Source organism: Idiotropiscis lumnitzeri, chromosome 19 (assembly GCF_059441095.1).
Source record: "Idiotropiscis lumnitzeri isolate Australia: NSW breed Sydney's pygmy pipehorse chromosome 19, RoL_Ilum_1.0, whole genome shotgun sequence".
Classification (NCBI taxonomy): Eukaryota; Metazoa; Chordata; class Actinopteri; order Syngnathiformes; family Syngnathidae; genus Idiotropiscis; species Idiotropiscis lumnitzeri.
In genome coordinates this window covers 5,198,196-5,221,577 of record NC_142409.1, presented here as the reverse complement: position 1 = coordinate 5,221,577, position 23,382 = coordinate 5,198,196, and the positions used below count along the sequence as shown (strand labels likewise).

The window sequence follows — 23,382 nt, the reverse complement described above, 5'->3', positions numbered from 1 at the left end:
ATCTGTCTCTATAACAATGAGTGATTTTCATGGGGAAATTTTTAGAGCCGTAAACTAAAGTCAAGGTCAGTGCACGGCAAGGATCGCATGTGTTGGTGCGTGCGCGTGTGTGGTTGAATGACAACAGCCTCATAGACGACGCTGATTTAATGTAATGAGGGTCACTGGAGAAGAAGAAGGACACAGACAAGTGCAGAAGATTCCATCTGTCTTGAAGTTAACTAAGATTTTGACACCACATAAAAGTAGTGGCATTCAAAATAAAGATCGGCATTGCAGAAAATGAAGTATTGACACAGAAAGAGAGGAAACTCAATTCTTAAAGCTTTGAAGCATGGCAAATGTTCCCGGCCTCTCCCCTCAAAGTGCCTCCCCGAAATGCCACAATTGAAAGCAAGCAAATCTAAATCTAAATCTAAATCTAAAAACAGATCCATTTCAGTAGACTAGTAAAAATTTGACTTGGCACAGCGACAGAATGTAAAAACTGTGCTTAAAAAAAATTGGAATATTTTTTATAATCATTATACTGTTATTTGTTTGTGAATTTTGGTTGACTTTGTTATTACTCATTAAATGTCAGGGTATCAAAATAGGGCTAATTTGAACCAAACAATATGTACACCGCTTATCCTGTGTCGCTGTGTCTCTGACTACGGGCGGCACCCTGAACTGGTCGCCAGCCAGTCGCAGGGCACATACAGACACCATCACACAGTGAGAACCGATCCAGATGCCCGCACATAAGTCAGGCGTGTGTACCACTACACCATCAGTGTCTTGCTTTGAGGACAATAGCCCACTATTTTTTTTTTTAAAGCAAACCAAGCTTCCTCCTTCCTCGCCGATTGATTTTGTGTCAAGGTCTCAGTTTATAAGCTTACATCATACTGTATATGATTGAATTCTCTGTGAACGGCAAAGAAATCAACTTTATTACAAGGGTTTGTGAGTTTCTATGTATCACTTTCAATGTCACAATCAATTGGATACATTTTCTCCTGTGGTAGTTCTGGTAAATAACGTCTTTGTGTTTGGGTGTCTTTTTAAATGTATGTGCACAGGCGTTCATAAATTCCAAGTGCACCCTTCCCGTCTTTTGCCCTCAATAACTTTGCTTTGATAATGGGATGTTTCCGCACCATACGAGCTTGCAGAAGTAATAAATAAGGGAAGGGCTTGTCCATACGCGATGACGTGAATGTCTGAAAGTGTACTTGAGTGCCTTATCATTTTTTGGGGGGCGGGCACGGGGGTTGCTTTGATACAACTATCAAAGTGAGGTATAAGTTTACGATGGCGTCCACCACACAACCTTTAATGCCTGCGCCTTGATCAAATCCACCAAAATTATGACACAAACCCCCGCGCCACAACTTAGACCTGATTTCACCTGGTCTAAAGTCCATTCTATTTTTTGTCACCAAGTGATTCAAATGTGCCGGGGGCAAAAGTAATAGTCTAGTTTGTACAAAAAACAAAAAACAAACAACATATATTGATAATGTGCCAAGAAGCAGAAGCAAGAATTCAAAAGTGAGCAGGAGTACAAAAATAATTTGTGTTTTTTCTTATTTTTTTTTGTCTGCGCTGGCCTTGTAGCGTCTGCCAGATGGGAGACGTTTGAAAAGTGTGTTGCCTCTGATAATGTTCTGTGACCTATTTGTGGCACCCCAATAATAAGCTGTGTAGTAGTGCTAAGGCCACTCCACATATGTGTTGTGCAGTAGTAATAACACACTGGCGAGCCTTCCTCTCCTGTATGTTACGGTTTACGTAAGACTCCGCCTAACTGTTCATAAAAAAGTAAAAAACCTTGGGAAAATATTTTGTAAATCATTCCTCAAATGCAGACTATGTAGATTTATTAAAGCACATTATTTTAATGAACACACTATATGCTCTCGTATCTATCTACCTCTGTCCATGGTTCTGGTTCTGTGGTTTCGCGCTTAGACTCTTTGACAGTGGTACTGCAGATTCAGGCGCCTGGCTGTCCAATTAAACTCATTGGAAGCAGCAATTATTATGCAAATTAGCGTACTGTGACAGAGCTGTGAGCTGGATGTGCTCACCAATCCAGATACACAACTGTCTGTACTCAAGCAATTAAAGTCCATTTTCATAATATGCCCCTTGTTCTAAATTGCAGGGAGAAAAAAAAAAAACGCACTTTCAGCACGAAGCAAAAATTCTGTCAAATACTTTTAATGTGACCTATCAAAGCACTTTTCTGTTAGTAATCATCGAGCACTTAGATATTCCATATGGCCTAGTAAAAAGATAGAGAGGCGGAAGGATTCCCTGACTTGTGCTTTTGCTAGCTAATCACCCTTGTGCAACATTCTGGATATTAGTTGCAAGTTATTGGCTGCAAGTGACAGTGGCAGCTTGCTACTTTTCAAAGTTGCCTTAAGGTTGCTGTTTACTATGCTTGGACTCACTAATTACAGCCTTCTTACTCTAATGATGTGGCCTTCAGACTCGTATGAGCTGAGGAAGAGCACACATACACGCACACACTCAAAACCCAGACTGGCCCAACGTGAATGAATCTTAGGAGCTGCGAGCAAACCAGCGTGTTAGAGGAAATAGGAGATGTTGGCGCGTGGGTTGGCGGTGCATATGTGTCACCCCGCATGAAATCCATCAAGCTCTTTGCAGGCTCCGGTGAAAATATTAGTGAGGTGGGAACTTGCGTCGGAGGCACAATTGTGACTCGTAACATCAGTGAAATGCGCAGATATTGGAAGCGGGCGAAAAGAAAATGGATAATTTATGGAGCTTTTATGAACAAATACTGCTCATTTGCATGTTGCTCATGAAACACATTTTTATACAAATAGATGACTCTCATGAGGATTTATTTTTAATAGTGTCTATGGTAATTAGTCTTGAATTTTTATCCCACGCTGCTACTATTTCCAGACATTTGGAATAATCTAAAAAACAAAATATCATTACTTACCCTATGGTGACACAAGAACGGGGTGCCAGTAGGATTTTAAAAGTTTTAAATAAAAATGAAGGCCATTAAAAGGTATTTAATGACTTGTGAGTGTCTGGGTGTGAGCTGTGGCCGACAGCAGCTCCTGTGTGAGTTTGCTGAATGTGTTTAGTTGCTTTCACAGCATTCAATCGTACGATTGTGGCTCCTCCTTTCCACATGCGAGGGCATGACAGTAAATTACTGTGCATTATATAATCGCATGTAACCAATTATTTTTGTGATATTAGGAAACAGGGATTTCTGCGACGGAAAAATCCTGTAGATGTATTCCACATGATATAGTGAGGGAAGACACTTCAAATGTTCTTTTATTGATTTTTCATAATCTGGTGTTGATCAATCAATACATAAATAAAATAAAAATAAAAAGCAAAATAAATAAATAAATAAATAAAAATCAATCAAGTAAATAAATTAATTAATTAAAATAAATTAAAATAAATAAATAAACCCAAATTTTAACATGGCTCATCTGTGCACTGCTGTCGTTTGTATGCAACAACAACAAGCAACAGTTCAACATACCCGGAACAAATTTTTAACTGACCGGTTTTTATGATTTGTTGAGTGGAAAAGCTTGCCGCTTGAAAGGACACAAGACGGTGTCAAAAAAATTTGATGATTTTGTGCTTCAGATTTGAATAAAAAAACATTTTACCCCTTGGTCTTATTCAATTCAATCCAATCCAGCCTTATTTATGGAGCACTTTTAAACCAACACAGCGCTGTAGTGATGTTAAAAATGCGGAAAAAATAGGAAGAATGGGGAAAACAAACAAAAAAAAACACTTAGAAATATAAAATGATAAAAAAAGGGGGCGCTACCTCAAACAGTGTGAAAAGCCAAAGAGAAAAAAAATGTTTAGTACAGTACTAAGAGTACCGCAGAGTGGGTTCATTCATAATTTTCATGTAACCACAAAATATGGAATTTTAAAATCAACACAGAGGCAGTTCCCCAACTTTAAAACTGATATAAATTGATTTCATTTTTATTTTTTTTGTGCCAGCTGCAGTTGACATCTTCATGTTCTCCTCCCAAGATGCTCAGAATGATCCCAAGTGCAACCTGGTTAGTAGATCTACTTCCACATTTGTTTGCGTGAGCAATCAAATCACGAACTAATTGTCTTGTGTCTCTTTCGGATTAACTATTGACCACAAAAGGCTGCAGAAATGTCTGTTGCTCCAGAAGGATCCTGAGTACATTTTGGGGCGTGAATATGTATATTACATCCTGCCAACTCTTGGGATGTAATCAGCTTGCATAAATCTCTTTGATGATAGCCATTGAAACATCTGCCGGGCCAATGAAGCACATTCGGCGAGGCAATAAAATGTCTGGGCCAACATATGCTAATGGCCTTGCAAGTTGCTGGGAAAAAGTTTGCCGCAAAATAATAGTGACGGTGTGACAACGCCATTTATGGATTCCCAGGCTTGTATGGAATGGTGCCGAGCTGGTTTTCTTATTGCTCTTTCTAATGTGGGATGATTCTCCCTCGGAGTCTAATCAGGTCACCGAGATGAGCCCTATAAGGCTAATTTCTGCACAACTTTTACAGTGGTGTAAAATGTAATGGACAAAGTGTATCTCCTGAGCTTTTCCAACAGTTTATATTTATAGTTGATATACTGTATGTGTGACAATATTGAGGTGAATCCTGTCAGGGCCTGTGAAAGGCTCACATTACATCACCGCTCATTGCGGATAATGAATGCTGGGAAGTAACACCAAACTCTCCCCTCCTGTGCTGTATTAATGTCCATACTAGTTAGTGGCTGGTGGACATTCAAGCCAGGTGGTTGCCACGGTAACACACGTGTTTCCAATGGTAGTTTCTACTGACAAATGAAATTGCATTTTTGACATACATGATCTCTGCCGGCTGATGTTTGGCTTCTATCGATCGTTGCCTCTCTTCCTACCTTTTGGATGGGTTTCGATTTGATCGCTCCTTCAAGGAAGTTGGAATTTCAACCCATGTGCTGGAGGATACAGTGGACTGGGTTTTCTTTTTTTTTCCCCCTCATGCCACCATTAATAGTTCCATTGTAAAGAAGTAACATTTGATGAGAAAAGGATGTTACTCCAAAAAGCCATCCAAATAAAAACTCGTTTGCACACCTAAATTAATCGTACCTGTCGTTTGCTGTCAAAATCAAATTATGTTTTAAAAAGAGGTCCAGCAATACATACAGTAAATATTCTACAACGTGAATGAGTAAAATTAGAGACACATTCAAATTAAATTACATTGGAAAAACAAGTTTACTAGTATGACTAGAGCCTTTAGATATAAGCAAACTGTTTTGTAATTAGATCTAAAAAAAAACCTCTTCAATTGGGTCAATGCATAAGTAGGCAAGATTGCATCGGTGTTTGAACTTTATTGTGTCTAATTAAATGCAAACTGTGCGCCTATGTGTTAAGGGTTGCCAATGAAAACAATGGAGCGTTTGAAAAGTGATTTTATTTATTTATTTATTTATTTTTTTTCAGAAAAACTTGGGAGAGGGATGCAGTTAGATCAATTTATTGAGCGAGGAAGTGCTTCCCGAATGGTCCAGTGTTCTCGCCATGTGTCCCACTGAGTTAGGAGCCTGTGAGCGGTGTGGACTAGTGTGATAATTGATCCATTCTTTCGGTGTAAAGGCGCCCGCAGAGCACGGGGAAAATACAGCTTCAGAAAACTTCCACAATGCAGCAATCCGCCTGCTCACGGCCGTGGTGTTCCACAGAGCCGTGTCATTTCTTGTGTGTTATTTGTGGATGCAGACATCCTGCTGAGGTATAATATGGACTGTCTCGAAGGAATTGTTCGTGTATGTGCAAGAGCTGCCACCCAAAAATGACATCTACAGTTGATTACAAAAGAAGAAGCCATGTGCCGTATCTTTTTTTTCTTTAAATAATGGTATAATAGGAGAGAAAACACATAATCCAGTTTTACCGTAATAAATTGCCCGTTAATTATTTTGACCAAACAGATAAAAAAAAAATAAAAAAATCAGACAAAATTAGCAGAAGGTAAGTAAACGTAAAACTACTAAATGGGTCAATCGTGAAGCAAATATCAACGACACAGAACTATCTTCAGCCATGTCCGGTGTCAACCGTTATTAAGATCAGTTCCGCTTGAGTGCTGAGGAGATTGATTCGATTACCAGAAGTATGTCTTGTAGCAAAATTAAAATGATTGATTTCCTAATGGATGGGTGGAAGAGATATCTGTCCTCATTGATTGTTTGTCTCTTCCAATTTGTTGATTATTCCAATTGATTTGAACACGCGGTGAAAAGAGCTAAGAGGACATCCATCACGACGAAGAGGGTGCACACGTAAAATAATCATTGTATGAAAATACTCGTAGAATATTTTACGGCACTTCATAAAAGACTTCAAATGATATCCAAATAGAGAGCTGATTTAAGAATTCTCACAAAATGTCATAACGGTACCTGCAACAGCCTCTTGTTGCTCAATCTTGACATTCCATTGTAAGAATTACACTGTTGAACAGCAAATTGTAATCCCAGATGGCTTTAATTATCCCGAAAGACACATAAAACTTTTTTAAAAATGCCTTTATTTTTTTGAGCACGTCAGATTTTTTGTTTTATTTTCATTTTTACTTTTGAAATTTAGCCGATAAAAGCTTGCCCGTTATGGATTTGACCATGCATTTTATTTTATAGCTATGACATTTCAGAATAAAATTCCACCTGTTGCTGAACCTAATCCTCAATTGTTGAATATTGCCCAAAAATATATTACTATATTATGTATCATATTATTATTAATAATATTATTATTATGATTATTATAAAAACATCCTTATTTTTGTAATTTTTTTTCTAACCACGCAGGCAGTGTGCATGAGTAGGCCTATGCAAACGCGCACACACACCAGTTAAATTTAAGTTGGTCCGGGTCGCTGAAAAGCCTTCTACTCCCTGCGGTCCACTGCTGGCTAAGCCTCCGTTAATTCCACTAACCACCTTGGCCATCTTTTCTCCAGTCATCATTAATCATCTCTCTGCTCTCCTCCACCCTTCCCCCCCGTCCTCTCCTTCATTTTCTTCCTCGTCAGTACATTTGCTCATCTCTGCCGCCGCGCTGTTCCAGCATTCCTGGCAGATCCTGCAAGGAGGAGATAACACCAACATGCTTGATGGCCATAAAGTTGACAAAGAAGCCACCACAGAAGAATTATACAGAAACGTCAGCGGCTATATTTTTGTTCTCACTGTAAAACTACAAAGCACTACAAGTCATATATGTCACATTAAAGTTATTAACCTGATTCTTCTGTAAATGGTCTCACTTTTAAAAGCACACAAGGAGTTGTTCTCGTGAACATTTATGGTCAATTTAAGCTTTTTAGGCCGGAACCTCCTAACCTAATTGTTCCAAACTACCATTCAATCTATCCTGCTTATGCTCATAAGGATGTGCCGGAGCCCGACCCAGTCGACTTAAGTCGAGAGGCGCCAGCCAGTCGCGTAGAGAGAAACAACCATTCACACTCAAGACTCTAAAGATAATTTAAGGTTTTCAATTCATCTAATATGCTCTTTTGGGGAATGTGGAAGCAAACCAAAGTACCGGGAAGGCCCGAACCCAGATACGAACTTGTGACCTCTGACCTCTGTGAGGGGACAATGCCATCCGCATTTTGCTCTAATCAGCTATTATTTGCACTGAGTGAATATGTGGTACAGTGATGTGGAAAGGAAATTGAAGCATTCAGATAATAGTAAAAAAAATAGATGGTACACGGTGTTTATGGTATAAGGGGAAGGCAATATGTCAGGGGCCATCTGTGAGATGAATTATTTAATTAAGTGCCATATTGCAACACTTGGACTGGCTCGCGTTTCTGCTCTAAATCAATATGGCACGTTGTTCTTGTTCCGTGTTGTTTGATTTCAAATATTTGTAAACTTATAAGGAAATTCTGGGAAAATATGCCTTGGTTATTGCAAACAAACAAATGTAATGCTTTCTGACTTATTTTTGTTTTTGCTTAATATCAAAAATATAACATTTGGTAATCAAAGAATTAATGATTGAGGTGTAGCGTATACATGTGTGGAGGTTTGTATTTTTCTCAATTTACAATTTAAAATTTAGACCATATTTGGGAAATAATTTCATATTGGACATTTAACACTGAGAATTAACACGAACCTTAACAATTTTTTTTTCCCTTTGATGACATTGCAGCGGTTTTGTTGTAACTTAATTGTACATTTATTTTTGTGAGTTTAACTTTAATAAATTTACTTGTAACTTGACAGGGTTGAGAGTGAATATTTTTTCTCATGTTACATTTTACACTTTACAATTTTATCATTTTTAATATTATTGTTGCACTATTCTAACATTTGTCTTTCCCGTTTACGATTTCATGATTGCAAATTTTCATTTAGCCTTACTGTAAGTCATTTGTGCAGGCTTTCTTTTGATACTCCAGCTTCCTCTCTCAAATCCAAAAACTGCTAAGTTAGTTGAAGTCTCGATGTTATGTAAATGTGAGTTCGAATTGTCGACGGTTAGGGTTGGATCTCACGCGAGAAGTCAGTACCGTTAAAAGTCAACTGGACTACAAAGCCAACCTGTCATTTTACCTAATTTACTTTTTCCGGGCTTATTCAAAGCAAGACAATAAAAAGGAAATTCCACTCACGCTGTTTTAAAATGTTCTTTGCGACATTTTCATGCATGATGAAGAAGGCGGACCTCTTAAATTTGTTGGCTTCGCTTTCTCAGCTCTTGTCCAAACAAAACTGGGACTCAGTGGCAACTCCAATGCCCCATCAGCGATGTCGTGTCATTCCACAGTGACTGCTCGACCCACTGCCAAGTAGCTAATGAGGTCAAATCACCAATTACACAGTCAGTTTAACCCAAGAGTGTAGGACATGGATCAGAACACAGAGGTCACGCCATCCTAAATCCCAAAACACCCATGAAGTGACATATCACGTCCTCGGTCCATTCAGAGCAAGCTTGGAAATGTGAAAAATGTGGAACAACAGAGCAAAGCCCAGCAGACATGTCGGTTCACAGATAGGGCAGCCGGCCCTCCTGGGCTCCGATTAATTGCTGAGTGGATCAAGATGTGACTGACACACGAGATGTGGCACTAAGATGAATATGAAGCAAACAACATTTAGTCACCTTAAATTAAAGAAGCATCAACTTTTTTTACACGGGGTACAACTAGGAGTACTTTGAGTATTAAACGATAGCAAGTGCTGATACTTGATAATGCCATTATATCTCGGAATTGTGGGATTTTTTTTTTTATTCTGATCAAATCTTGCAATCAAACGCAGACTGACATAATTTGACAGCAGAGAATTGTACGTAATATTTTGCATGGATGTGCCAAAGCCTTTGAAGAAGAGAGAAACAGTGTTTTTTGATGTGCACAAGCAACACATTGATGTATAAATTTTAAGAAATTAAATTCTGACCTGAGAAATGTACCAAAGCAAATGAGAAATAGTTTAAAACCGGACTTAAGAACTGCATTTAAATTTCACTAAATAAATATTTTACAAATACAGTTCTTAAATGCAAATGTAGTATCCTTTACTTACATAAAATTAAACACTACAGTATTTTAAAAGTATAATGTTTATGAATAGTAAAAACAATAATCGTTAGCCGTGGCCATTTTTCAAATTAAAACTAATGGAAATAGAAATAACCTAATATCTCCTCATATTTGTATAATTTTCCAATATTCATCGATTACAGCATTCCACACCTTGAGAATCACTGCTTCAGAGGTATGCTTTCATTTTTTTCCCCCCTCACTCAGCCCAAATCTGAGGACACCTGAGCACAAGAGTTCAAATTGCTTCTCGCCCATTAGATCCAGGTGCAGAGCCAGGACAAAGCCTGCGTGCTGCCAAAATACTTTACCAGCTCATGTTGCATATCAAAAAACTCAGATTGCAATCGAGCCCATGGTCACATTGACCCCTTGTTGCAACAGTAATGATCTATAAAATACTGTGAATGAACCAACAGCTTTATACACGAGACTCATTGGACCTGCATCATGACTATTTACTGACAGTCGTAAAACTTACACGGAGGAAAAATAAACAAAAGTGAAAGGTGTAGTTTAGTGATTTTGTTTGAGCAATAAGTAACATCATCAGCCTTCTTACTTTTTTCTGTGTAAGTTGTATATATATATATATATATATATATATAATAAATAAAACTAAAAGTAAATAAATTAAATTAATAAATAATTAAATAAGTAAGTTAGTTAGCTGGTAGCTTGCTAGCTAGATAGCTAACTAGATAGATAAAAAGATATATAGAGATAGAGCGCCATCTTTACTATGGACGCTACTCATCATTAAATGTTTTTGTATTGTAAACTGGCAGATTCTTCATGAATGCAACCAAAAATTGGGCTCGGACATGCATTGCTGACTGTATAAATTTCAGAAGCTCCGTCCCATTGCAGTTAATTGCAAAGCTGAAAGGGGAGGGTTGCGGGTGGACTAAATCCCAAATCCATTAAATCAGTCTTTGCAAAAGATTAGCCAGAGCCTCATATATTAGTGGAAAATAGTTCTGAGATTTCCCACTCCCTCATGTGTTCTCAAAGCGACCATGGCACATGTGCAGTCTCCCGCAAGCCAGAAAATTGTGTGTGAGTTAACAGGTCAACCTCAGGGATGGCATGTAATTATGATAATGCTTTTAGAAAATAATAGGAGGTGTTCATTGACAGCAATGTTGTTATTGTAAAGTTAAAATTGTATGCTTTTTACTCCTTTTTGTGCCCAGCCAAACAAAAAAAAATAACATCTCTGAATCTTTTATATGTTACATGGAAGAGAGAGAGAGAGAGAGCGAATGAGAGAGAGAGAGAGAGAGAGAGCGAATGAGAGAGAGAGAGAGAGAGAGACCTCAGGTTTTTTTAAGCAGTCAGGTTTTCAAAGGAGGGCTTGACTTTCACGCAGGCTCCTGATTTTTAACAGTGGTTACAAAATTGAGTTAAAAATGGAACAGGCAGGATGTATGGCCTCTGGGTTTAAAACAGTCAGCGTTTCAAAGGAGAGTTTGACTTCCAAGTCAGATTTTTAATAGTGGTTACAGAATTTAGTTAAACACTACAGGTCTCTGAACAGGATTTGATCCCCACACCTGCAGGACCAAGTCAGGTCTGCAACCCACTGAGCCATGTAGACCGGAAGTATGCCCGATTTTTAACTGGTTAAAAAAAATGGTCACAATGTACGAACTCAAGTTTTAAAGCATTCAGTTTCCAAAAAGTGTTTGGATTTTTAACGATAGCTAGAAAAAATTGTTCAAAACTTGAGGTTCCCTTCAAAAGTATCAATTGACAGAATATATGAACCCTTGTTTTAAAAGCTTGTTTTCAAGCTTTCAAAGGAGATTATGGTCATTTTGGTATTCTGCCTTTTTTTTTAAATGACTTTCTTTGATTGGTTAAAAGTTTATAGTGGCACCTGTTGCCTTGGCATGCACTCCAGGGCCTAGAAATGTTGTTTTCACTGAGCTGATGTGCTGATAGGCGTGGACAGATTGCTTTTTGGTTGTTACTTCCTATTTATTTTCATTCCAAAAAGTGGAAAACATTTCTTTAAAAAAACATACATGTGCTTCTAGCTGGAGGCTATTTCATTTAATGGTGTTATTTTAAGCAAATAAAGTGCTCTGTGAATGCTAACCAGTAACATTAGCATACAGGAAGAGGGATGGAGATTGAGAGCAAGTCCCTGCAGTCCTTGTTAATATATCTGAAGATGGATATTGTCTGCTGGTTGCCAAGACTATTTTTGGAGCCCCTGACTCCCTCTGCCCCTCTGATAAGCTTTGTCATCTGGTGGGAGAGCCACTGCACTCAACTGCATAGTCAGGCAGACATCCCAAAATTAACACAATAAATACGGCGTGCCTGCTTGCTTTATTTTAACTCACTAAAGAAAGTGTCAACGGGAAGATTTGAGGCTACTGCCTTTGATGTGATCGATTAGTTGATGATGTGGATGGTCAAATGTCCAAAGGAACGCTTTGATATTTTCTAGGTAAATTTAAACAAGATGCCTTACTGGGGAGATATGTTGTCGTGGATACGGAAACATCATGTTCATTACAACATTGACTTTAAAGTAATGTTAATTTTCTTGAATTTTCCATTATACATACTCCAGGTGTGGGCAAACTAAGGCACAGGGGCCACATGCGGCCCGTTAAATGTTTTAATCCGGCCCGCCAAACTTGAAAAAAATTAAATGAATAAACCTCGTTGATGTTTTATTTTCTAAATATTGTGGTTTTTCAAAGACATGTATTTTGTTGTAATGCTTTTGTTCACTTTCATTTAAAATTAAATGTATTTTTTTTTTGTCCGATGAGGTGAGGTTACCAAAACACTCCATCCATCTGCTCTTGGTCCGGCCCCTCTGTTAAATTTTAGATCGACTGATTGTACAAAATTAAGTTGTTAATTGTGGATGTAACTATAATTCCTCCAGTTGAATTCACGTTGCCAACTTCTTTAAACTACAAAGTCGATGAAAAAGGCAATGGTACACTGTGTTGTTTTAAGTCTTTAAGCATTATTTCTTGTCATAATTTGAGGATTACGTAAAATGAGTAAATATACGTCACATGAGCGTTCGGCTTCAAATCAGAGCTCCGGACTTCCAGTGTGAAGCTTGCATCTTTGCTCAATGTGTGCGTCCTCCCATATTCCAAAACGTACATCTTAATTTTATTTGAAACTGGTGTGAATGTTAATGCTGATGGCTTGTCGATAAAATATGTGCCCTGCGATTGCTTGCAACCACCCAGATGGGGGCAGAGCAGCGTGAAAGAAATCAAATTTCTGACACATTCTAATAAAAAACAATACAAGAATATCAATAGTTATGATTTTACAAATACATTGAGCATTGCTATTGATGAGTAAAAAATGTGTAAAACTGCGCTCAGGACTGTTTCTTGTATTTTGGATTGTTTATTTCCATAATGGGTAAAATAAAATGAACATTATATTGGTCCAAGCATATTTTATGTCATATTTTAAATTTGCAAGTGTACCCAAAGGTATATCTTGTCTAAAGTTAATTTATTCTTTCTGTTAGAGCCACCTGATAAGCTTTCATAGTTTTGCTTTTTTTTTTTTTTTTTTTTTGCTTGTTTATTCACTTTCTTCCATCGCCTTGGGTCATTTTCTGCTTACCTCTTCATTCTGCGACTTCTGCAGTTTACACGGATATACGCACACACGCACGCGCAAGCCCACCTACCTCAGCTCTTCACGTGCACAATCGTGTTTAACGTATACGATTTGTTTCGCGGTTTGCAATTTCTTTTTTTTTTTTTTTTTTTTTTTTGCTGCGCGTGTGTGAGGATTGTGGCGCATTGGCTGTGAATGAACGCACGCTGGAGGAGGAGGAATTAGAATATGGGAAGGAGGGAGGGGTGCGGGGTTGGAGGGGTCTACGAGAACTCCGCTTGGCTGCGGAGACTCACACTTGACACAGTGCACAGCAGCAGACTGATGCCCACACTGAAAATCGTCGGATTTTCTGCAGCAGCACCAAATCCACCAAGAAAAAAACAACTTGTTTCCCCCCCTGCAGGATCTTTACGCACAGCGGCGCCGACATGCTGAGGATGCGGAGATGAGCCTTGCGCGGTTCTCCATGCTGCTGAAGCCTCTCCTCCTCCTCTTCCTCCTCCTCTCTTCCTCCTGATGAGGGGAGCAAAGAGGACGAAAACAAGGCTGACTCATGTGTTGTTTTCCAAAAAGAAGATCGCAAAGGTGGAGCGATTAGAGCTGGGCTCATGACGGAACTATTAATCCTTTCGGTGCACCAAAGAGGTTTGGAAACGTTTGGATGGAATTTGGGCGAGTGTCTGCGACTAGAACAGTTGTTGGTCTTGTATGAAACCGGCGATTAGTTGTTGCCACGCATTCTTCCTTAATGACTGCAATAAGGAGATTTTTTTTTAATTATTTTTCAAAGGATGAGTGGCTTCTCTACGTGAATTTCCTCTAAAACTCACCTCTTGTTTTCTCTCCTAAAGTACTCCACATCTAAATGGAATTAGTTGAGCCTGCAGCCGTTTGTGAAAGGAACAGACATGGTACATGGACACAGATTCCATTACGGTGAGCAAACCTCTTTCCTTTCTTGATTTAAACTGCTTTTAATTGTTTCAAATTGGCCAAATAAAAGCAGTGAATGTAAAAATAGTTATTCGCTTTTTCCACCTGAAATACAAATTAGTTCCACAGATTTATGGACCATATATATATATATATATATATATATATGTGTGTTAAAAATATGTGCTAAATATATGTTAAAATATGATCCTCCCGGTATTTCACTGATTTAAATTTCCTTGTGTGCTGAATCAACACTTCAATAAATGAGAAATTAATCATAACAATACATAAAGGTGACATTGTTCCATCCAAGGTGTATTTCTCATTCCAGTTGTTGCAAGTCTTCTCCTACTTGGCTTGTCTGGTGCAACAAAGAAAGATACATCAGGTAAGCATTATAAATGTTTCATTTGAGCAGTAGAGCATCAAAATGAATTGATGGCCCAAGTTATTTTTGAGGTTCACGGTTCGTGATGAGGAGAAAATATTGTCTATTGTCCTCATGGCCAGCCCATATCACCTCCTAAGTGGTGTCTTTAACATTGGTGGTGGACCAACCAGGACACCTGGCACCTTGTGTTCATTTTATTTAATTATGTGTGGTCCAAAATAATGAGTGGTGTTTGAAATTTGTGTTTCAGTAAAAAACAATTCTGGGGTGAAACCAGCTGGTCAATGTGGAACGTGGGTGAAAGAACCAGAAGGTGGTCTCTTCACTTCTCCAAACTACCCAAACAAATACCCACCAGATACAGAGTGTGTGTACATCCTTGAAGGTAAAACTCCTCTTTACTGTTCTGGAGATGACTAACCGCCAAGGTGTTATGGATCCCCAAAAAAGTTTACGCTCTTAATTTCCACCTTGTCTTTCAGCCCCCCCAAGACAATGCATCGAGCTCCACTTCGAGGATCACTATTCGATCGAGTCCTCTTGGGAATGTAAATTTGACAACATCGAGGTTCGCGATGGACCATTCGGGTTCTCCCCCATGCTCGGACGCTATTGCGGTCAGCACAGCCCGCCGGATATCAGGAGTAGCGGCCGGTACCTGTGGATAAAATTTGTTACAGATGGCGAATTGGAGGCAGTGGGATTTTCAGCCAGTTACAACTTCACTGCAGGTACTGTAAGTCCACTTGTTTCTGTTACTACACGCCTCAAAGCTGAATAACAAATATCCAGGGACTCTGCCTGGTGTAGAATTATCGATTGCCTGTCTCTTTCCATTGACTATATTGGCTGAGCGCCTGGGACTGGTCAGGCTGTTCTCTCTCGGTCTTTCTGGATCTGGAGCCATGTGGAGAAGTGCCAGTTCATAGAAAAATGGGGGGAAAAATTGGGCAACGTTATCACCAAGCAGTGAACCCCGTTGTGTTTGAGAAAATGTGTTTCCAATGTCACAGAGAAATTAATGTCTGCCAACAAATCATCATCATTAGGGTTGTGTTTCAAAACATTCCAAGAGAGCGTTTATTGATGACAAGAGCATATCTGTGATTTATTCACGTCACAACTTGAATCCAGTCAGGACATACAGAAGTGCACAACCAGGGGTATTTTTATTATGGGAAAAAAATAAAGTGCAAAAATTGCATTCATGATAAATAACAAGGCAGTAACCTTACATGCCAAAACAACCTAGAAGCATGCCAGCGGGAACAAAGCTACCCAGGAGGAATGAGCGAGAGCTTTATCTTGAAGGTCTCTGTCAGGATTGGTGGTGATTCCTCTCTAATGGTGACATTAACCCAGTGGGTACGGATGATGGATGTCACATTATACATTTGGAAACAGTAGGCCATATGTAATAAGTACAATGCCGTTTTTAGTTTGCATATGATTCAAACGGCAAGAAGCGCAGTTTCGCTAAAGGGTGATGGTGTCGTGCTGACAGGCCACCAAAGTCAGATCATCAGCAGGGAATACATAAATGCTGTTTTGATAATGACTTGCGAAAGGAGACTTAAGCCAATAAGAGACTTAGGAGACTTGTCATTTGGTAGCTTTGGCGCAGAGACGACGTGAAAAGTGACTACAAAGCTACTGTAGACAGTTAGCCTAGCATTGATTGGACTAACTAGCAGCTAGCTTGAATGCTGACATTTTATATTCATTTCAAGAAATCTTTTAACAACGGGTAGAAGAAAAAAAGACGAGCATTGCGACTAGATGGGCTAATATATCGGAGCAGTGTGCTTGAAGTAATCTCTTCACCGTGTTATTGTCTGACATCTCAAGCTGCTTTGTTCACCATTCTAATTCACGCAGCTTGCCTGCGCTGAATGAATGAGAAGGAAAAAGGCTGTAAAGTCGTCAGAAATCAACCGCTTTTATTATTCTAAACTTCTTTTTCCGACTGCTCTCAACTTCCTCCTGCAAGTCTACTTACACAGCACTGTCCTCCTGCTCTAACAACCAGGGGTGGGCCAACTTTTTGATTGGCGGGCCACAATGGGTTCTAAAATTTGACAGGAGCAGATGGATGGAGTGTTTTGGTAAGCTTACTTCATCGGTGAGAAAAAAATGCATTTAATTTTAAATTAAAGTGATACAAAAGCATTACAACAATATAAATATATATATATATGTGTGTGTGTGTGTCTTTGAAAAACCACAGTATTTAGAAAATTAAACAATAACAAGGTTCATTTATTTATGACTTATTTATTTATTTTTTAAGTTCGGCGGGCCAAAGTATAACGTTTAACGGGCCGCATATGGCCCCCGGGCCGTGGTTTGCCCACGCCTGCTCTAAACTCTATTCACATCTGCGATATGGAGAGAGAGATCATCAAATTGTCCATCGAGATACTTATTTCAAATAACTCAGTTTTCTCTTTGTTTCTAATTTCTTTCATGAAATATTGTCACTTTGAAGAATTTGCTCCATGCATCATTTAGTAGTCGTGTATTTTCTTCTTTTACATCCTATTAACTTTGCTTGGTGGTTTACCCTACTGTGGTATGTACACACACACATCTAGCACGTAGTTTCCAGTAGTTTGATGATACAAGAGAAAAAAAACGTTGCTCACTTAACGGAAACCTGGCTCAATTGTGTCGACATTTGGCATTGGTCGCTAAGCTACTACACATGATTTCCCCATGTTTATTGTTCAACTCCGCCAAAAGCTCTTGCTGTGTCAAATCACTCCGCTATCCGACTGTCGCCACAGCGACACTGCTTCTCAATAGAACATTTTTCCATTCGATAAGCCTCATCTCGCTGAGGCCAATAATCTCAACAGGCAGCTATGGCTGAAATAGTGAGTCGAGGCGATGGATCGTTCATATAATCCATCAATTGTCCGTACTACTCTTCCAGGATAATGTCACACGTAAGTAACATTGGTTCAAAGATAACCTTGGGTGGTGGCCTGCCAATCAAAAGAATTACAACTACAGTCATATCACCACCTACAGGCGACGTGGGATCTTCACCTAATCTATTCTGCTCAGATTTCTATGAAGGGGCCGTCAGGGACATAATTCAGGATTAAATCTCATCCACACTCCTGAAATGAAAACACTCCCAGTACTGAAATGCTCGGAGACTTCAAATCCTCTGCAGAGGAATATTTTAAAAATGAAAAAAGGTGAAAAAAATCAAGATAAACCGCAATATAAAAACAAGAATGTGAAATGATTTGTTTTGTTTTTGAAAAAGCAGCAGTGAACATGAAAGGCCGGATTTGAAGGTTTAAGAAGTTAGTTCAACAGTAGAGACACAGAAATAAACCGCTGCTTGACTTGGTTTAGTTCTTATTCTGGAAACCCTCAACGAGCCTTCTTTGAAGAGGAAAAACAAAGGTAGAAAGTAAATCCTGCCTTTTGAAGCAGGTGAAAAGTCCATCCAATCCCAAACTAAAAGATCCCTAATATTTTAGTATAACGTTTGTCGGCTTGCTCTCCAATGTGGGATACGTGAATCGAAAAACCACAAATAAAAAGGCTGAAGCTACTTATTTAACGACCTGCATTGTAAAACCCTGCAAGTGAGGCCGATTTAAAATCACGGTCATGTGACTACCTGCCTGGAGTTTGCATGTTGTCTCTCCTTGCATGACGTTTCTCTCGGTAATCTGGCATCCTGCCACATTCCAACATGTTTGACTCCAAGGTGTGAGTATGAACGGTTGCTTAACGACATATGCATGTGCCCTGTGATCAACCGGCGACCAGAGGGTGTACCCCATCTCTCGCCTGAAGCTCGCGGTGATCAGCTCCAGCTAAAAAAAAGCACACGAGATATAGAAAATGGACGTGTGGATGGATCATGTGAAGTAATACTATTCAGTTTATTGGTGTCCAAGCAAGCTCCGTCTGGACTGGGAATCATTACGGCATAAAATGAATGGAATTACAGTTAGGATTACAGATGGATGAGACTATCATAAAGAGGCTAGGACCATAAGATTGGACCTTGATAGGCTCAAGCTGGAAAATTGAAAAGTGAATCGAAAAAAAATTGACTCTTCGCTCTGCGGAGGTTGCTGACCACTGCAGCACCACTCCAAAGAAAGTAAAGTTACTGCTCTCTTTTGCTTTAATTCCCATCGTATATAGATATAGATATGTGTGCATCTAAATAGAGTCCATATGCTTTTGGCTTAATGGACGGAGATTTATATTGTTCATTTTTGTTAAGACAAACAACTGTGTAATGCAGTACATTTACAGCAAACTTTGATTTTCTCATTCAAGGTCCAGTAGAAATTAATCTAGTTCTGCGACCAAGTTCAGTAATTTTCCAAATAAAAAACGTATTTCTTTGCAAACTGGATTTTCTACTTCTCCCCTTAACATTGTCCTACATATAATGCAGCACAATTCCATTTACCCTGCCCCAAGGCTGGTCGAGTACAGCTTCGCAGAAATGACTTGGATTAAATTCATGAGTGAAAATGGAGACACAAGTTAACTCCCCAGCCACACAATCTTTCGGAGGTTGATTCTGTCCAAATCTCACTAAAGCTTGGCTTGCTGTTTCTACGTGAGATAAATGGTTGTCAACAAACCTATTAGGTAGGCCACTTACGAGGAACACTTTTTGGGAATATTTAATGGTCATGTTATAAATAACTCCGGGAACAAGATAATTAAAATAATCACCGTGACTCAGTCACAATCATTCCCTTGACTTGTTGCTAGGCAGAATTCACAACCATTTTTGAAAATACAAAAAAAAATAAAAATGAATAAGCCATTTATGTCCAACATGCCATTTGAATGATAACCCAAGTCAGAGAGTTAACGGTAACTGAAACAGGAAAAGAACGCCGATATTTGTAAAACTGAATCACAACTCTGTATTACATAAAATACTGTACACATTGGGAAGATAAAAAAACATTCTCATGTCTCTTATGCAGTCACTACGGATGACAAAACTCCCTCCCTTTGCTCCAATGTTTTTTTTTTGTTATTACCCCTCTTTACAATTGCAGACACATTCTCTGCAAGTTGTTTCCTTATTGTTGTGAGCTGCCTACCATTTGTTTCATTGTCTTCCCTCTACGGGGGAAATGTGTAGTACTTCATTACGAGCAATTTATGCATGCTCCTCGTGTGTGGTACAATTTCCCCAAAGTAACGCTATCAGCTTGAATGGCTTGGCGTTGAAAAAAAAAAAAAAACGATTTCACTTTTTCACCCAACTTTTGGAATTACTGGCAACTGGGAGAGTGTTGCTGGCTCGCTTGATCAACGGGATATTACACAGAAAAGATGAATAGTTGCTGGCGAATAGTGAAGTCGCTCAGCTGATCACACCCTTCACTCAGCTCTGATGCTGTTTTTGGCAAATGGAATCCGACGGAGCGAGTTAACATTGCAGGCACACCACCTGCAGCTGTGGAAAAAGGGCTGCCGTCACCCCCAACCAGAAGAGTCGCTAAACACTACCTCTTTTCTTCTCCGCCGGCTCCTGCGTCGTGGACTGCACACCACAATCACGAGAAGACTTGCCTCTGAGTATTTTGATGTTTATTTCTGCGATACACAATCTCTCGTTTCGTTCTCCAAATCAGATACCATCACAGATGCTGGCTCTTGAACTTTTCACTGATATCAGTCCTGACGGTACGTTTCCTTTTTGGCCAGGAGTTCACGACATTATTTCTATACACAATTTGAAATGTGGACTCGTCAGACCACAGCACACACCAGTCCATCTCAGATGAACTTGAACGAACCCTAAGCCAGCATCTCTGGGTGTTGTTGATATATGGCTTTTCCATTCGATGCATTTGTTGATGTAGCCGTGAAGTACGTTAACTGACAATGTGTTCCAGAAAACATGTGGCAATATCCTTTACACAAGGCTGCTGATTCTTATTAAAGTACCGCCTGAGTGAAAAAAAGGTCATGGGCATTTAATGTTGTTTTTCGCAATTCTCTCTTTGATGATATAATGGACTAAGTTAATGAAATCCTTAAATTCCTTGCAATTGTACTATTAGAAACTGTGTTCGCAAACTGTTGGACTATTTTCTCTTCCAGTTGTTCACAAAGTAGTAACCTTCGCCCCATCCTTGCTTGTGAACAACTGAGCTGTGCTTGTGCTGCTTTTATCCCCAATTACTACGCTCACCTGTTTCTAATTAATCTATTAGACTGTGGAATTTTTCGAGCCTTCCTCAACCTTCCCAGCTTTTATTGCCCCCTTGGCTTAAAATTTAAATGAAAGAACATTTTGAAAAAAAAAAAAAAAAAAAACATACAATAACTTTTGAATCGACGTGCACGATAACTGGCAGACAATAACTGGAAATAAAGTAACGTTGCATTCATATATATCCGTCAAGTCCTCCTTTTCTAGTGTTTGTTTGTTACTTTGATCCTTGTACTTTGGCACTTTGATATTTTTGTTTATCCGAGTACCTTGTTTGCCTTTTTTATTTTCTTGAAATTAAATTAAACCGCTCCCTCCCTCGCTTCACTGCAATTGGGTCCTACTCCACCTCAAGCAACAAGCATTCTAAAGTAACCAGGGAACTAAATACAAACAAATTGACGAGGCGACAAGGAGCACCTGGAGAAGACACAAAAGGTTGGAGGGAGCTGATTGGTCAACGCAAGGCATCTGATAAATGAACACAGGTGGACACAATAAGCATGACGAGAGACTCAGAAAGGAACATGAAACTAAAGTCCAAAAAGAAAACACATACCATGACGGACGTCCCTCGTAATTCTTTTGAATATACATCTTACATCATATTAATGTCATCCAAAATACTACACTGTAATAGTCAGTTATAAATTAAAGTTGTTGTATGATTTATTTATTTTTTTTGTCCAATCCGTGAAGCACATTTCAGATTTAGGCTTGCCTGCGAGGTTTTGAGACAGTTTCGAGACAGCAACTCACAACTGTGAGTCCGCCTTACAAATATATGTATTTATTTATTTATTTATTTTTACTCAGCCCCACTTTGACTACATCTGACTCCAATCCCATCATGCTCCCATATCACACCTCACTCCCTCGCTCTCGGCCGTTAAAACGCAGCCTCGAATGTTCACCACCTTTTATCAGATGACGAGCCTTCACTCTGGCGACAACCAGTCAGAGTTTATCACCCTCGTGGAACTTAACTCACCGTCCAGCATTAGAAGGCTAATATTTATTTCCTTTGGCTCTTTGGGTTGCTCCCCGCCAATTACCGTGCAGATATATCAGAGGCTTAGCCCGCCACCTTCCTCTGTGGTGGTTTGTTAGCCAGGCCTGCTGTTCAGCCACAGATGTTGTGTGTTTGCATTTTTTTTTTTTTTTTTTTGGCTGCTGTTGTAGCTTCAGGTAATGTAAATCAATATGGCTGCTGGGGTTTATTTGTGCTCTTGTTTGGTTGTATCTTTGGGAAAAAAATATGTGTATCTGCCTCATGCACACATGGAATGTACCGGTTCATGTGTTTGTGTTTGCGTGTGTGTCAAATGTGTGCACCTCCACAATCTGTCCCAGATTTTTGGCTGCCATCCTTTGCTGACCCACACGGCCACAATAGAGCCACCTACTATGTATTCATGGAGCGTTTTCGACAATGTACACACCACACGTTTGCGACTGCATTGGAAATGAGCTCGTTGATGTGTTTAACGTTTTTTTTTTGTTTTATAACAGCTTTGAGCACAGTCTTTGTGTGTTTTCATTAACCTATCAGCATGGTGGATCTTCGCACTGTCATGCTGCGATGCCTCACACTTGCTACATTGTGCCTCATTAGTCAGCAGTAAGACTCAGACTTTTTTTTTTTTTTTTGTAAATTCTCAAATATCGGACTTAAATGGATAAATGTTTCTTCTTTTCCGCTGTGGCATGATTCCCCTTCCAAGATAAATAACTTCCAGGAAACGTAGCAGAGTTGACAAATGTTTCGTTTTCATTATCCACACTTAGCTCCCCCCGTTTTCTTACATCTTAGGTTTTGGCAGCGACACGGACTCTGCATTGCCAGCTTATCATCTAAGAGCAAATGTCCGTTTCCTAAGGGACCTTAATCACATTTGGCACCCAGCTAATTAAATAGGTAATGGCCGTTTTTTTTTTTTTCCTGCGGCAGGGAGAACGATGCCAGTGTTTGTGGCCACACCATGATGGGATTATTATTAAATGTGAGTCATTTACTACATTTGAGATAAAAATCAGGAAGTGGGAGCCAAAATACTGATCCAAACTTCACAGGCCACTTCATTCAGAACTAAGCATCTGTCTTGGATGAAATTGCAACTAAATATTTAATTGGGTGGAAATTAACAATAAATTAATCTGCTACTTGCTGATTTATTCCAATATGAGGAACTGGAAAATCTCTTTCTAAATGTTCCAAACTCCTGATTATGCAATAGAGTTGCTTTGCTCACGACAAAGCCGTCCATAGTAGTTGCAATAAAAGTAATAAATATAAAAATGACAATAATTTGCAGTAGCACAGATCTGTACTGCATCATGCTGACTGAGAGCTGGTTTGAATACTTTGGTTGCATTATTCAGATGTAAATGAAAGTGTGCAATACAGTTGGAAGTGCACAAGAATACATTTTGAGTCAGAGTGAAATCAAGAGAAGTGATTTAAATGTCACGTTTGACTGTAGTGATGTGAGCTTTGTCAGTCGAATAGGCTCGTTATAGATTCAATTCTCAGGCCCTCCTTGGGTTCAATAAAGACTTCAAATTGTTCCTA

General features: G+C 39.2%; 1 protein-coding gene across 4 annotated transcripts in view; it reads left to right on the top strand.

Annotated features, from left to right (window-relative positions):
• Nucleotides 1–13,535: 13,535 nt before the first annotated feature.
• The window catches only part of neto1l (neuropilin (NRP) and tolloid (TLL)-like 1, like), a 43,429-nt gene continuing 33,582 nt past the window's right edge, over nucleotides 13,536–23,382 (top strand). For all 4 annotated transcript variants that reach the window (XM_088283004.1, XM_088283002.1, XM_088283001.1 and 1 more), the window contains exons 1-5: nucleotides 13,536–13,905; nucleotides 14,112–14,196; nucleotides 14,528–14,584; nucleotides 14,838–14,972; nucleotides 15,070–15,318. In XM_088283004.1, coding sequence (XP_088139130.1) covers nucleotides 14,169–14,196; nucleotides 14,528–14,584; nucleotides 14,838–14,972; nucleotides 15,070–15,318 — 469 coding nt within the window. In that variant the 5' untranslated portion in view covers nucleotides 13,536–13,905; nucleotides 14,112–14,168. The remainder of the gene's footprint in view (nucleotides 13,906–14,111; nucleotides 14,197–14,527; nucleotides 14,585–14,837; nucleotides 14,973–15,069; nucleotides 15,319–23,382) is intronic.